The sequence below is a fragment of the Drosophila suzukii genome, chromosome 3, assembly GCF_043229965.1.
Source record: "Drosophila suzukii chromosome 3, CBGP_Dsuzu_IsoJpt1.0, whole genome shotgun sequence".
In the NCBI taxonomy this organism is placed as follows: domain Eukaryota; kingdom Metazoa; phylum Arthropoda; class Insecta; order Diptera; family Drosophilidae; genus Drosophila; species Drosophila suzukii.
The window spans coordinates 62,129,414-62,143,128 of NC_092082.1; the positions used below are offsets into that span (position 1 = coordinate 62,129,414).

The 13,715-nt window shown below is 41.3% G+C and overlaps 1 protein-coding gene across 2 annotated transcripts; it reads left to right on the forward strand.

Moving 5' to 3' along the window:
• Positions 1 to 5,784: 5,784 nt before the first annotated feature.
• spartin lies at positions 5,785 to 8,752 on the forward strand. Of its 2 annotated transcripts, none has more exons than XM_017079765.4 (4): positions 5,785 to 6,054; positions 6,698 to 7,838; positions 7,912 to 8,218; positions 8,381 to 8,752. In XM_017079765.4, the coding sequence occupies exons 2-4, from the start codon at positions 6,713 to 6,715 to the stop codon at positions 8,610 to 8,612; spliced, it is 1,665 nt and encodes a 554-aa protein (XP_016935254.4). In that variant the 5' UTR covers positions 5,785 to 6,054; positions 6,698 to 6,712; the 3' UTR covers positions 8,613 to 8,752. The 2 variants fall into 2 exon arrangements, with proteins under 2 accessions (XP_016935254.4, XP_016935253.4); XM_017079764.4 differs by lacking the exon at positions 5,785 to 6,054 and adding an exon at positions 6,247 to 6,279.
• Positions 8,753 to 13,715: the final 4,963 nt, after the last annotated feature.

Here is a 13,715-nt window from a genome sequence, read left to right on the forward strand (position 1 = left end):
AAAGAAGGATGATTTGTTCGGCCATCAGAGCAGCGGTGGAAGGCGACAACAGACCATTCGCACAGGTGAAGATCGAAGACCTGGAGGTCGTGGGTCTCTTGGATTCCGGGGCATCAGTAAGCTTGCTTGGGGAAGGTTGCCTAGAAACAGTGGAAAGGTTAGGACTGAAATTAGAGAGATCACAATCGATAATGAAATCAGCAGGAGGTACACAGCATCGAGTAGTGGGGAAGATTCAACCCAGCATCTCGTATAATGGGTTAACACATCGATTGCCGATACTCCTTTGTCCATCCTTGAAGCAAAAATTATACCTGGGCATAGATTTCTGGAGAAAATTCGAATTGGCACCAGAGGTGGTGGGCGTAGAATCCTTGCACCAGGTGGAATCCGAATTTATGGCCAAAGGAGAACCGATAGAGGCACATATCCTATCCCCCGAGCAGACTGAGCAACTGGAAGAAGCAAAAGGACGTTTTCTGACCTACGAAAGTCAAGGATTAGGACTCACCAAAGTAGAAGAACACTCGATCCAGTTAGTTGAAGGAGCTGTACCCGTCAAGGAGAGATTCTTTCCCGTGTCTCCGGCGAAACAACAACTGCTATTCGCAGAAGTCGATGAAATGCTACGGTTAGGAGTCATCGAGGTAAGTGAAAGTCCCTGGAACAACCGAACGACACTGGTACAGAAACCTGGAAAGAATAGGCTGTGCTTAGACGCGAGAAAACTGAACACACTTACAGTGAAGGATGCTTACCCGCTACAGAACATTGAGTCGATTTTGAGCCGGGTGGATGAGACGATTTTCATCAGCAGTATCGATTTGAAACATGCGTTCTGGCAAGTGAAACTCGATGAGAAAAGTCGTCCCTTGACTGCTTTCACAATACCTGGAAGGCCACTGTATCAGTTTCGACGGATGCCATTCGGGTTATGTAATTCGGCTCAAAGGTTGTGTAGGGTAATGGACAAGGTAATCCCACAGCGTCTTCGCAGCCGCGTCTTTGTATACTTGGATGACTTGCTGATGATATCCAAGACTTTCGAAGAACACTGCATGTTGCTGAAAGAAGTGGCAGAGTGTTTGAATAAAGCAAATTTGACGATCGGGCTACACAAGTCAAAATTTTGTTTTAAATACTTGCGATATTTGGGATTCATAATCGGTGATGGGGCCTTGCGGACGGATCCGAAGAAAGTTGAGGCGATTATGAAGATAGAGGTGCCCAAAAATACGCGACAACTACGCAGCTTCTTAGGAACCGCAGGCTGGTATCGCAGATTCATCCAAAATTTCTCCGGTGTAAGTGCGCCGCTCACGGACTGCCTTAAAAATAAAACAAAATTTATGTGGACGGAGGAAGCAACTACGGCATTCGAAACGCTGAAGAAAGCACTTACCTGTGCGCCGGTATTAGCTCATCCAGACTTTGGAAAACACTTCTGGATACAGTGTGACGCCAGCCATGTAGGAATTGGGGCAGTATTATACCAGCAAGACGTCGAAGGATCGGACCGGCCAATAGCATTCTTTTCGGCGAAGCTGAGAGGAGCACAACTCAATTACAGTGTAACGGAAAAAGAGTGTCTCGCAGCAGTAAAAGCCGTAGAAAGATTCCGTCCCTATGTGGAGTTGATGCCGTTCACGATCGTTACCGACCATGCAAGCCTGCAATGGCTTATGACGCTCAAGGACTTGAACGGGAGGCTGGCGCGGTGGTCATTAGCGTTACAGGCATTCGACTTCAACATAGAGCATCGGAAAGGGAAAGACAACATCGTGGCCGACATGCTATCTCGGCCGAATGAAACCGCCGAAGTAGAGTTCTTCGAGTTTGAAACAACTGAATTTGAGAGTCCTGAATACCTGGAAAGACTGCGGTTGGTTGAAGAGCAAGGAAGAGATAAATTTCCGGACTTACGTGTGGAAGAAGGACTTCTATTCAAGAAGACACACTTCAATAGAGAGGGAAGTGGGGAATTTGAATGGAAACTGTGGATTCCGGAAGCATTGACGACAACTTTAATCCAGCAAGCCCACAGCGGTGACATGGCGATGCATGGGGGTATGGCAAAGACCTTGGCGAGACTTCAGCAGATGTATTACTGGCCCAAAATGGTAGTTCAAGTCCGAGACTTTGTAGCAGCCTGCGAAAACTGCAAAGAGAACAAGCACACCACACAGATAAAGCGACCAGTGATGGGGAAGGAAGTACGGACAGATCGACCCATGCAAAAGATGTACCTGGATTTCTTAGGAAAATATCCGCGGTCTCGCCGAGGAAATACCATGCTATTTATCGCATTAGATCACTTGACCAAGTTTGTGTGGCTAAAAGCGATGCCGAAGGCCACGTCGACAGCTGTAATCCGATTCCTGCAAGAAGGAATATTCACCCAATTCGGAGTTCCGGAAACAATCCACACGGACAACGGAAGGCAGTTTGTATCCAAGGAATTCGAGAATATGCTACAAGAATATGGAATTACACACATGAAGACAGGGAGATACGCACCACAATCCAATGCTTCGGAGAGAGTGAACCAATCCGTATTAGCAGCAATCCGAGTAAACATCCAAGATGACCACACGCGATGGGATGAACACTTACCGGACGTACAAGCGTCGCTGAGGTCATCCATACATAGCAGCACCGGAACTTCGCCGTATTTTGCCATGTTCGGACAGCACATGTTCACGAACGGGAAAGATTACTCGCTGGCTCGCAAGTTGAATGCCCTGAATGAAGCTGAGATAGCCCAATTGCCCAGGTCGGAACGACAACAGCTATCCAGAGAAAGAATAAAGGAAAGGATACATCAGGCCTACGAGAAAGCAGCGAAGAGTTATAACTTAAAGGCCCGAGAGATTCGATACTCACCGGGACAAGAAATATACAAGAGAAACTTTGTCCTAAGTGACTTCAGCAAGAATAGAAATTCCAAGTTTTGCAGAAAGTACACTAAATGTCGAGTCACAAAAGCGTTGGGAAACTCTTTGTACGCTTTAGAAAACTTGCGCGGCAATCCTTTGGGAGTTTTCCATGCAAAGGATCTGAAACAATAGTGCCCGGCTAGCAAATCACACTCACCAGGCATTAATCTCAGGGTTGTGGGCGGTGGCCTACGTTGGGAAGTACAACCAGCAGAACACGCACATCCTCCACTCCAGTTCCGAGACGAGCATCGAAACCGTAGTGTGCTTGTTATGTGCTAAATGATAAGGAAATATGCACAAGTTGTAAATTTAGCAAAGCTGTTTACATTAGGACTGATAACGATAGTCGAAAAATCGATACAACACTATCGACGACTCGTGAGTTCAGGGAGTCGTGCAGCTTGGACAAGTCATGGAACTGGTTCCTTAAACCGGATAACTCCCAAATGAACCAAGGTTTAAATTCGGAAAGTTTGAGTGGTTTTTGGGCTAAGAGAGGCTTGAAAAATTGAAACAAGCAAGGGTGTTTAAAGGGCAAATATAGTTGGTCGCAGACGGTTCTGGTGGACAAAAAAAAATATATAAGATTAGAAGTCAAGTTCCAGTGAGTGATAAAAAAAAAAAAATCCTTGTTAATGTGAGTGTAGTTGAAATATAAATATTTATAGAATATTCCGTGAGGGAAAAGTCTGGAGCAGGAAAATATTCTGACGTAAGGAGAGACGAAGACCAGCCACCAGGAGGAGATCTACATTTTCGACAGGAAAATTGGCCGCTCATCCTCGGGTGGCCCCAGGTTTTTATTCGCCCCTTACATTTGCCACAGAATTAGCAAAAGGTTCCCGAAAGCTACAAGCGGCAAACCAATTCAAAAAGCCGAAAATTAATACAACAAAATTTGAGACTGATGATATTAATTATGTAACCCGCCCAAATTAAGTTATTCCTAATTATATCCATTTAAATTATTTATTTATTTAACCTATTTATTTACTATTGGAATATTGTTTATTGTTATTTATTTATTTATTTATATATATATATATGTGTTCCCTGTGAAAGTGCGGTACCGTAGGTAGGGTTATAAAATGTTAAAATTTAAGCAAAAAATTATGAATTATAACGTGAAAACGAAATGAAGTCGTGTGAGTAGAGATTCGTGTTGGGGGTGAGATGAGTTAGGCGAAGTAGCAGGATCCACCGACCAGGATTGGGAGATGTGTCCAAATGATGTTGAAGGATACACTCATGGTTGGGAGGGACTCCAGGACCACAATAAGATCTGTGTTGTCCAGTCCAGATGTTCGAGAAAAATCCGTCGTGAAATTGCCAGTTGACCGCGTTTGAATTTCCGTTTTGTTTGTTTTTTTTTTTGTTGTGTCTGCTGCGTAGACAACAGTGTTGGTTGTTCCCCTCCCTGGGATGTTCGTTGACTAGCCGGCATATACACTGCGCGAAAAGCAGGACACGACACGGTGGATATTTTGTAGTTCCTAACGTACCATGGCACCCCAGTGATTGTTCGCAAGATTCTTTTATTGTGAGAGCTTTATATCAACGTTGCTGTTGGTCGCGTTCCCCCAAGCTGGGAGCCGTAAGTCCAAATGGGCTTAAGGGTGGAATTGTAGAGCAGAATTTATAATCCAGTGTAGGCTACTAGCTTTAAGTTTGAGATGTTCTTTTTTGCATTCAATGTGTCTCCGCCAGGTTAATAATAGCACCACTAACACAACCCATTTTTAAAAAATATAATGCCGCTAGCGTGGGATTCTGCGTACTGTTGATAGAGAGAATAACCGTTATATGTTTAAACTTTTCTTCAATAATTGCGATTGGCCAGTCTGATAGTCACTTCTCAACAACCACCAGATGATCTGCTAGTTGAGCTGTTGGTCTAATTGGGCATCTCGAACGGCTTAGGATTGCCTTACTGTTTAGGACAAACAGGGTGGGCCCAGTGCGCTACCTTGTGGAACTCCAGCTTCAATGTTATACTTCTTGGATGTAGACTCTGTGGTATAGGTTCGACTCAAGTAACTTTATGTAACTGGCAGTAATCTTATAATTTTATGCACAAGGTTTTCAAGCCGGTCAAACGCTTGAGAGACTTCGGGGAATATCACACTACAATATTCCCGATCAAAGGCTGTTCGAATTTCTGATGTTATCCGGGTTTCCTGCTCGATAGTTTGTTTTACCCATGTTTTGTGATTTCTTGCGCGGCGTAGAAGCCCAACAATCTGTTGCCAAGACCCAACACTCTAGCTCTTATAGTTTCCGAGAACTCAGCGTTGATACGGACAGACGGACGGACGGACATGGCTAGATCGAATCGGCTAGTGATCCTGATCAAGAATATATATACTTTATGGGGTCGGAAAAGCTTCCTTCTACATGTTACATACTTTCCGACGAATCTAGTATAACCTTTTTCTCTGAGTAACGGGTATAAAAATAATTTTTTTTGTGGGGCAAGCTTTAAAATTTGTTTAAAATGTTGCTTTGTTTTTATTTTTGGGAATTTATAAAACTAGTGTCTTTAAATTGTAATTTTAATTTAAATCGGATTACTATACCAGGAGATATAGATGTTTAAACAGAGGGTATTCTTTGAAATTTGACTTTTTTTAAAAACTTAAAAAATGTTAACTGAAATATATTTTTTTGACCCAAATCCTGGTACAAGAGTTTTCTTATTTACCTTATAGTGCACGTAAAAAGTTTTAGGCAAAGGAAATATTTGCCCCAAAAAAAGATTCGGTTTGTAAAAGAACGGCAGCCCTCTGTCGTACAAAAAGAGAAACAATTCCGAACGTGCAAAGGTCTCCTAAACAGCTGATGCAATAATAAGCCAACCAAAACAAAAATGCAAAAATCTCAAAACATTCCAATACTCGAATAGAAACACACACGTTTTGACAAGTTATTAACGAATCCAAGTTTCCGTAAAGATATAAAACCGGATGTTCGACTTAATACGTAGGCTCTGAGCAATCGTCAAATCGAAGCCCATGAGTTTTGATGACATAGTGATGACTTAGTGGGCAAAGTGCACTCTGATCCGTATCATTCGCACCGACCTTCGCAGCGAATCTCAGTCTGACTAAACCCAAAGGCAAGTGCTACAGGTGGGCGGGAAAAATCCGCTAGCAAGGCAGAAAAGCGGAAACAATTTCGTTGGCCACAATTTAATTTTGGCCAGCTGCCCCACTCAATTTCGGTAAAGGGGAGGATGGACAGGCTGTCTGTTGACCAATTTGATGACGCATTTCTGATTCGAAAGGCGGCCCTTTAGTCGGTTTTGGTTGCCCGCCATGTCAGGATGAATCTCTGTCATCAAGTGGGTTCCAATATCGCCTTTCGGTGTATATCTTCTTGAGATTTTTATTGAGACACTAGTTTACAAAATATTTTTAAAATGTCACAAGAAGGATTCCTCTAGTGTAACTCGAGATATGTTAAAAACAATATATATCAACAACAATATCTTAAGGAAGTAATCTCCTTTTTGGTGATTCAAGGGTTCAACTCTACCAGGAACTAGCATCATCCCTCCTGGGGCATTTTGTCTGTACTAAAATATATTGAAGATTTTTCGAATGAATCAAAATTGGATAGTTCGATACGAAACCGAATAAGAATAACAAGACTCTCCACTTTAAAGATACTAATTATTAATAAAAATAATAAGTAAAATTACAATTGTCTCGAGTTATTGTTTAGAAGTCTAACCCTATCGTTTGTTTAACCTTCCTTAGATATTAAAAGCCGTAATGGCGGAGGAGAACGAGTTCCTGAACGCCTACGCCGGCATTAAAGCAGCGTACCAAGCAGCCATGACTCAAGTGGAGCTGGCCATTAACCACGAGGAGCAGGAATCCAAAGGAGAGGCGATTGAGGCTTACGAACTCGCCCTAAAAATGATAGATGACACTTTCGTAATTCCAGTAGGTCTTCCCGATGAGATTGATGCCGTGCAGACCGAGTGGAACGATGCCTGTGTGCTGATCCAAAAACTAAAGAGCGCCAAAACGGAAGTCAGCTACCGTCTAAAGGTTTTGCGGACCCAGAACCAACCCGTTGACGATACAGCTCTAGAGGCCATTGAGGGAAGCCGATCTGAGGTGGATGGTAACAGGCCATTGCTGGCGGAAAACCCCTCCACGCACTATGATATATCCAATGCTAGTGGAAGACCAAAAACTTACAGGGAACTAGCTGCCGGATTGAGGGAGCTTTTGGCTGTTCCGGACTCGCATGCCTTGCTGGATGAGCTTTTCCGTGCCCAGGTGAAAATGTACCGGATCGAAGCCAATGGAACTGTTATTTCTATTAGTGGATCGTCCACTATGTCGTTGGTCATGTGCACCGTGGGTGGTGAATGGAAGTTCCTCAGTGGTATTTGCTTCATTCAGTGCTCCATGCCTAATGAGGAGACTGGCATGATTTGGCTGTACCCCCTGGTTCCCTCGATCACAAACTGCTATCGCACAGAGTATGGAGCCATCATCCTTCCTGATATGGAGTGCCAGCAGCCGGGAAATGCGTTTGGCTTAATCCTAACGAAGGAAGGCCAGCCTTCGTTGAGTTCGGAGGAAGAATTGCAAGACCTGCAGCAGTTCTTCCTGGACTTGTTGGAGGCTGTACTCGCTGGTACGGTGGAGCAGTTGAAGTCGCCGACCTCCCAACGTGCTGGCTTAGCTTCAGATACTGTTTCCGGGTCGGAGCAGGTCTCCAGACACATTGTGAGTGCGGCCGATTTCATTGCTCGTAATATGGTGAAGGGCGCGGAAAAGACAGGAGGTCTTATGCTCAGAAGTACGCCGTATCTTATTTCCAAGATGACGCCCGCCTCAACCGACGCTCCCACTCAGGTGCCCAGCTCTGTGCAGACTTCCGGTTAGTCAATTTTAAAAAGCAAAAAAAATGTAAGTGTTCGGTGAATTATGTCTAACCTCACTCTTCTCTGTAGTGGAGGTGGCCCAAAAAGTGACCCATGCTGCGGCCGGGATGACAGGGTGGATAGCTGGAAAGGTGGGCTCTGCGTCAATGGCAGTGGGTCGCTACTTGGCACCTCACATCCAGGAGCAGGGGTCTAAGTTATTACAGAAGGGATTCGGCTACGACAGCAACGAAGCGAATAGCACCATGGACGGAGCCTTGACTATCGCAGCTGGAGCCGTTGAAGGTGTCAGCACCGTATTCGATGGTCTTGAGACGTCTGCCAAGATCCTCGGGTGCAGTCTCAGCCAAAACTCGGTCAAAATAATTGAACACAAGTGAGTTAGCAAGAATAATTTTTTGGTAATTCCAAACATGATTTTAACTTAAAAAAAATTTTTACCAACAACCTTTGAAATGGTACATGATAAAACTACAAAATACTCGCATAGTGAAATACCGTCATTTAACCGTTTTTAACTGTATGTGTACAATTTCAGATACGGTCAGCCGGCAGGAAATCTAGCCAGTGGAACCTTTGACACGGTGGGCAACGTTTTTGTGGTTAGCCAGAACGTGAACTACATAACTCCAAAGGGCATTGCCAAGAAAATGGTCAAACGAACTGGAGAAGCCGTGGTGAGCGACTACAAAAGAGACTTACGCAAATCGGAATCTCATTATATAAATGCCGGTGCTCTCTATCCGGATCTTCGGGCTTTGAAGGAATGAGTGCCGCATTACCAAAGATATTTAACATACATTGTAACTGCTGATATTGACATACTGATATGGAATGTGAATCTCTTTTATTGAAGATCCTCCAAATTTTTCTCAATATGCAACATAAAACAACTATTGTTTAAAATTTAGCGAATATTTTTGTTATGGGTATGGGCTAGTACCGGTTATTTTGTTAATAAACAATAATTGGTTTGATTAAATTACGCATGTCGAAATTGTGTGGACTAAATATATACGCTACAAAATCTAAATGGATTTTACGTGCAGATTACGACCCCAAACTTAAAAACTTGTCATCATGTCACAGTTTTAAGAAAATCGTGGTTAAAGTACCAAATTTTCCATTTTTATACCCGTTACTCGTAGAGTAAAAAGGTATACTAGATTCGTCGGAAAGTATGTAACAGGAAGAAGGAAGCGTTTCAGGATTACTAGCCGAGTCGATCTAGCTATGTCCATCTGTCTTGGGATATTCTTGGGCTTCCGCCCACTCTAACGCCCATAACGCTAAAACCCGCCTAACACCCACATTTTTTAATATTTTTGAAAATTTAAAAAGAGATCTTGTTATTTTAAAAGTCCATCTACATGCCAAAAATTGTTCAATTTGGACCATTCATTAAAATGTTATAAGCAAATACTGCTTGTACATATACAGTTGCGGGGGAGGGTCCAGCATCATGGCGTGGGGTTGCTTTTCGTATTACGGAGTCGGTTTTATACATTGCATTAGAATCTAATTTAAATTTAAATTTTAAATCAAACCACGTCTACTTCACTTGTAGATTTCAAATAATATTTTAATTAATATAATTTTCTTCTCCTTTTTTTATTTTTTTGTCTTCTCGTTCTTCAGTTCCTAAACTTTTATTAAGCTAAAAAAATTCCATATTTTTCAGTCAAGGCGCCATGTTCTTCCCCTTCTGGCAGCACCAACCTCTTTTCTAACGTTTTCTAACAGCGGCAGAGGATTTTTCTCTGCCGCTGCTCTACCACTGTTACTAAACGTGCAAGTGTTTCAGTCGACTTCCGCAAGAGGTCGCTAGAATCCTTATATCTGTATAATGCATGTAAAATCTGACCCGCCATTCTGCATAGCAACAACTCTAGGCAAGCTGGAAGTTTTTATTAATATTGAATTATGTCGATTTTTTAATATTTAAAATGGTAAATACATCTGAGCTAACCACCAAAATAAGATACGAAATTGTGGCGTGTTTTCGTACAAAACATCGCTAAGGAATATAATTTGTCTCGTCAGACCATTTATTATCAAATCAATAAGTACAAAAAAATTAGTGATGTGATCAATTTTCGCCGTAAAGGCAGAAATCGAAAGACAGGAGTTGAGGGAGATCGTCTAATCGTCCGTGCTTTTAAGAAGGACCCTCTAAAAACACCAAAGACGGTGTACTTGGAGTGGAATGAGACTGAATCTACTTCCATAAGTGAAAGAACAATACGCAGGCGTATGATTGAAGCAAATATAAAAACATATATTGCAAGGCCAATACCCTTTATCACCAAAAAAATAAACTAAAGCGTTTCGAGTTTGCAAAAAGGTACATTACCAAGCCCGCTTCATTTTGGCGCAATGTACTGTGGACTGATGAGAGTAGTTTTGAATTCCATGCCTCTCAAAAAAAAAGTTTATGTACGAATTAACAAAAATTATCGTAAAAAAATTTCTCCTGTGTGTCAAAGAGTAAGCCATGGGAGTGGAAGCGTTTTGTTCTGGGGTTCAGTTCCCTATAATGGTGTGGGAGACTTGGTTCATATCGACGGATCCATGAACCAGAAACGATATTTAGATACCTTAAGCAATTATGCGTTTCCCTCCGGCGACAGATTAATAGGAAAGGAATTTATTTTCCTTGCCACAAGGCCAAAATGATTACTAGGTTTGTAAGAGATGTTGGGGTGGAAACCCTCGATTGGCCACCACAAAGTCCTGACTTAAACATTATTGAAAATGTGTGGTCGCTAATAAAGCAAAATAGAAGCACTGATCTGACCAGGACAAAAGCAGAAACCATTACTGAGGTCACAATGAACTGGAAAGATATTCCTTTAAAATACCTTCAAACCTTGGTCGATTCCGTTCCAAATCGCCTCCAAAAGGTAATAGACACCAAAGGAGCGTATATTTTTTATTAATTTTCAGTTTTAAAAAATTTTTGAATGTATTATAAGCCGAAAAAATTGTCAAAATACTTACGCCACCCTTGAAATTGCGTTGTTTTTAGTTGTAATTAAATAAAAAAACGAAATCAATGTTGAAAATGAAAAATTGTTATATATATAATTTAATACATTGTAACTAAATGAATTATGTACAATCTATAAATATTTTTGTCTTTAAAATAAGTACAAATTGAAAAAGAAACTGAGGCATCGCCATGACAAAAAATAAAACAAGGAAGAACGCTATAGTCGAGTACCCCGACTATCAGATACCCGTTACTCAGCTAAAGGGACCAAAGGAAAATGGAAATTTGCAAGCAGCAAAGCGAGATTGAAATGCGCCACCTACCGGCGATAGACAGATTGAAGCGTTATAGGCGTTAGAGTGGGCGTGGCAAATTTTTTTTTGGATCAATCGATAGGTATTGACGGGACCAATACATTTCAGTTAAAATTGTTTATCTAGCATGAAAATTGTGGGCGTCACAGGTTTGGACGGTTTGTGGGCGTTAAAGTGGGCGTGGCAAACTTTTTTTTGGGTCAATCGATAGGTTTTGATGAGAGCAATACATTTCAGTTAAAATTTTTATTCTAGCATCAAAACTGTAGGAGCCACCGTTTTGGCAGGCTTGTGGGCGTTAGAGTGGGCGTGGCACATTGCTGAAACAAACTTGCGCTGCGTAAGAAGCAATCGTAAGTAAGAAGCAATCTGCACGCTAAATCTCAATAGCCTAGCTCTAGCCTAGCTTCCGAGATCTCATCGTTAATCCGTACAAACAGACAGACGGACATGGCTAGATCGACTCGGCTAGTGATCCTGATCAAGAATATATATACTTTATGGGGTCGGAAACGCTTCCTTCTGTCTGTTACATACTTTCCGACGAATATAGTATACCTCTTTACTCTACGAGTAACGGGTGTAAAAATTGCTAAGTGTATGAAGCCGGAGTTCCTATACAAAACTAATAGTCTAGCTAAAATTTGCAGTTCCTCAATTAATGTTGGGAAATAGCCTACTCTGATTTAAAACTCAGCTTTAAAAACAATGAGAAAAACACAGGTATATTAAACTGCAGCGTGACGAATGTAAAAAATTTAGAAAGAGTATTTAGTTAGTAGATCGTATAATACATTTACGTCACAAAAGTTGATAGCAGAACTTTCGTTTGTTGAAGCTGCGATCGTCATTTTTACCTCGTTAAGAGGTGTTTTTGCTTGATATCCAATGTTATTGTTTTAAACATTAATCATATAATTAATCTACTTTCCCAAAAGCCGTAGAGTTCAAGTTTCTTAATGATTCCATGACCCTAAAATAGCGTTTGGATACGCACGTACAAAATTCAATGTTTTCCAAAGTTGAGGAATCTCAGGACTCCCAAAATCTTTAAAAAAAAAAAGGAAGAACGCTATAGTCGAGTACCTTGACTATCAGATACCCGTTACTCAGCTAAATAGAGGTATGCAAGTAGCAAAGCGAGATTAAAATACGCCACCTACCGGCGGTATACAGATTTAAGCGTTATGGGCGTTAGAGTGGGCGTGGCAATTTTTTTTTTGGACCAATCGATAGGTGTTGACGAGACCAATACATTTCAGTTAAAATTTTTTATCTAGCAAAAAAATTGTGGGCGTCACAGGTTTTCGCGGCTTGTGGGCGTTAGAGTGGGCGTGGCATATTCGCGTAACAAACTTGCGCTGCGTATAAGGCTACGGAATCTAAATCTGAAATCCCAATTCTCTATCTTTGATAGTTTCCGAGATATCCACGTTCATATTTACGATTTTTTGAAGTTTGTGGGCGGTTTATGGGCGTTAGGGTGGGCGTGGCAAACTTTTTTTGGGTCAATCGATAGGTATTGATGAGAACATTACATTTCAGTTAAAATTTTTATTCTAGCATCAAAACTGTAGGAGCCACAGTTTTGGGCGGTTTGTGGGCGTTAGAGTGGGCCACAGTTTTGGGCGGTTTGTGGGCGTTAGAGTGGGCGTGGCACTCTACTGAAACAAACATGCGCTGCGTAAGAAGCTCAGGAATCTGCACGTCAAATCTCAATAGCGTAGCTCCCATAGTTTCCGAGATCTCAGCGTTCATCCGGACAGACAGACGGACAGACGGACATGGCTAGATCGACTCGGCTAGTGATCCTGATCAAGAATGTATATACTTTATGGGGTCGGAAACGCTTCCTTCTGCCTGTTACATACTTTCCGACGAATATAGTATACCCTTTTACTCTACGAGTAACGGGTATAAATATAAATAAAAAAAAGTTTGCCCATAATTTTTAAAGGATGGTATTTAGACAAATCATGTTAAAAAGGCGTACAAAGTATTTCGAGTACCTTTCTAACGACATATAGCACAAGAATGTAGCTTTAGAAATCCACAAGTTACGGGCTTACGAAATTTAGCTTTTTATAGCTGTAATCCCGCCAAGCAAGCCAGTTTTTCCAAAAGTGGTAGAACTAAAGATTCGTACACTGGTCGGCATAAGTATTTTGACAAAACAAAAGTTAGATATAGTCATAATTTGAACTTACTTCTTGTAAACTTTGGCATCAATGGAGAGGTAATTTAAATGCCGTTTGAATGATACAATACATTTCCTAACCCATTCAGTACTTATTAAAAAGGATGAATTTGTGTAAACATATACTTTTTAAATTTTTTCCTCGACTTGAAAACTTAAAATTTTTGATTCAAAAAGATTCTTCAAACAAAAATAATAGTAACTGCAAAAAGAATTTTTCAAAAATCATTTTGCTTATATTTATTATGATTTTTTGAAGGTGACAATGACGGAAAAAAAGAAAAATATGGCTCAAATTCATGTTTCTAAACATTTTCAAAAAATCATTTAACAGCCGGGGTATTTATTACCACCGCCCCGAACAGATCAA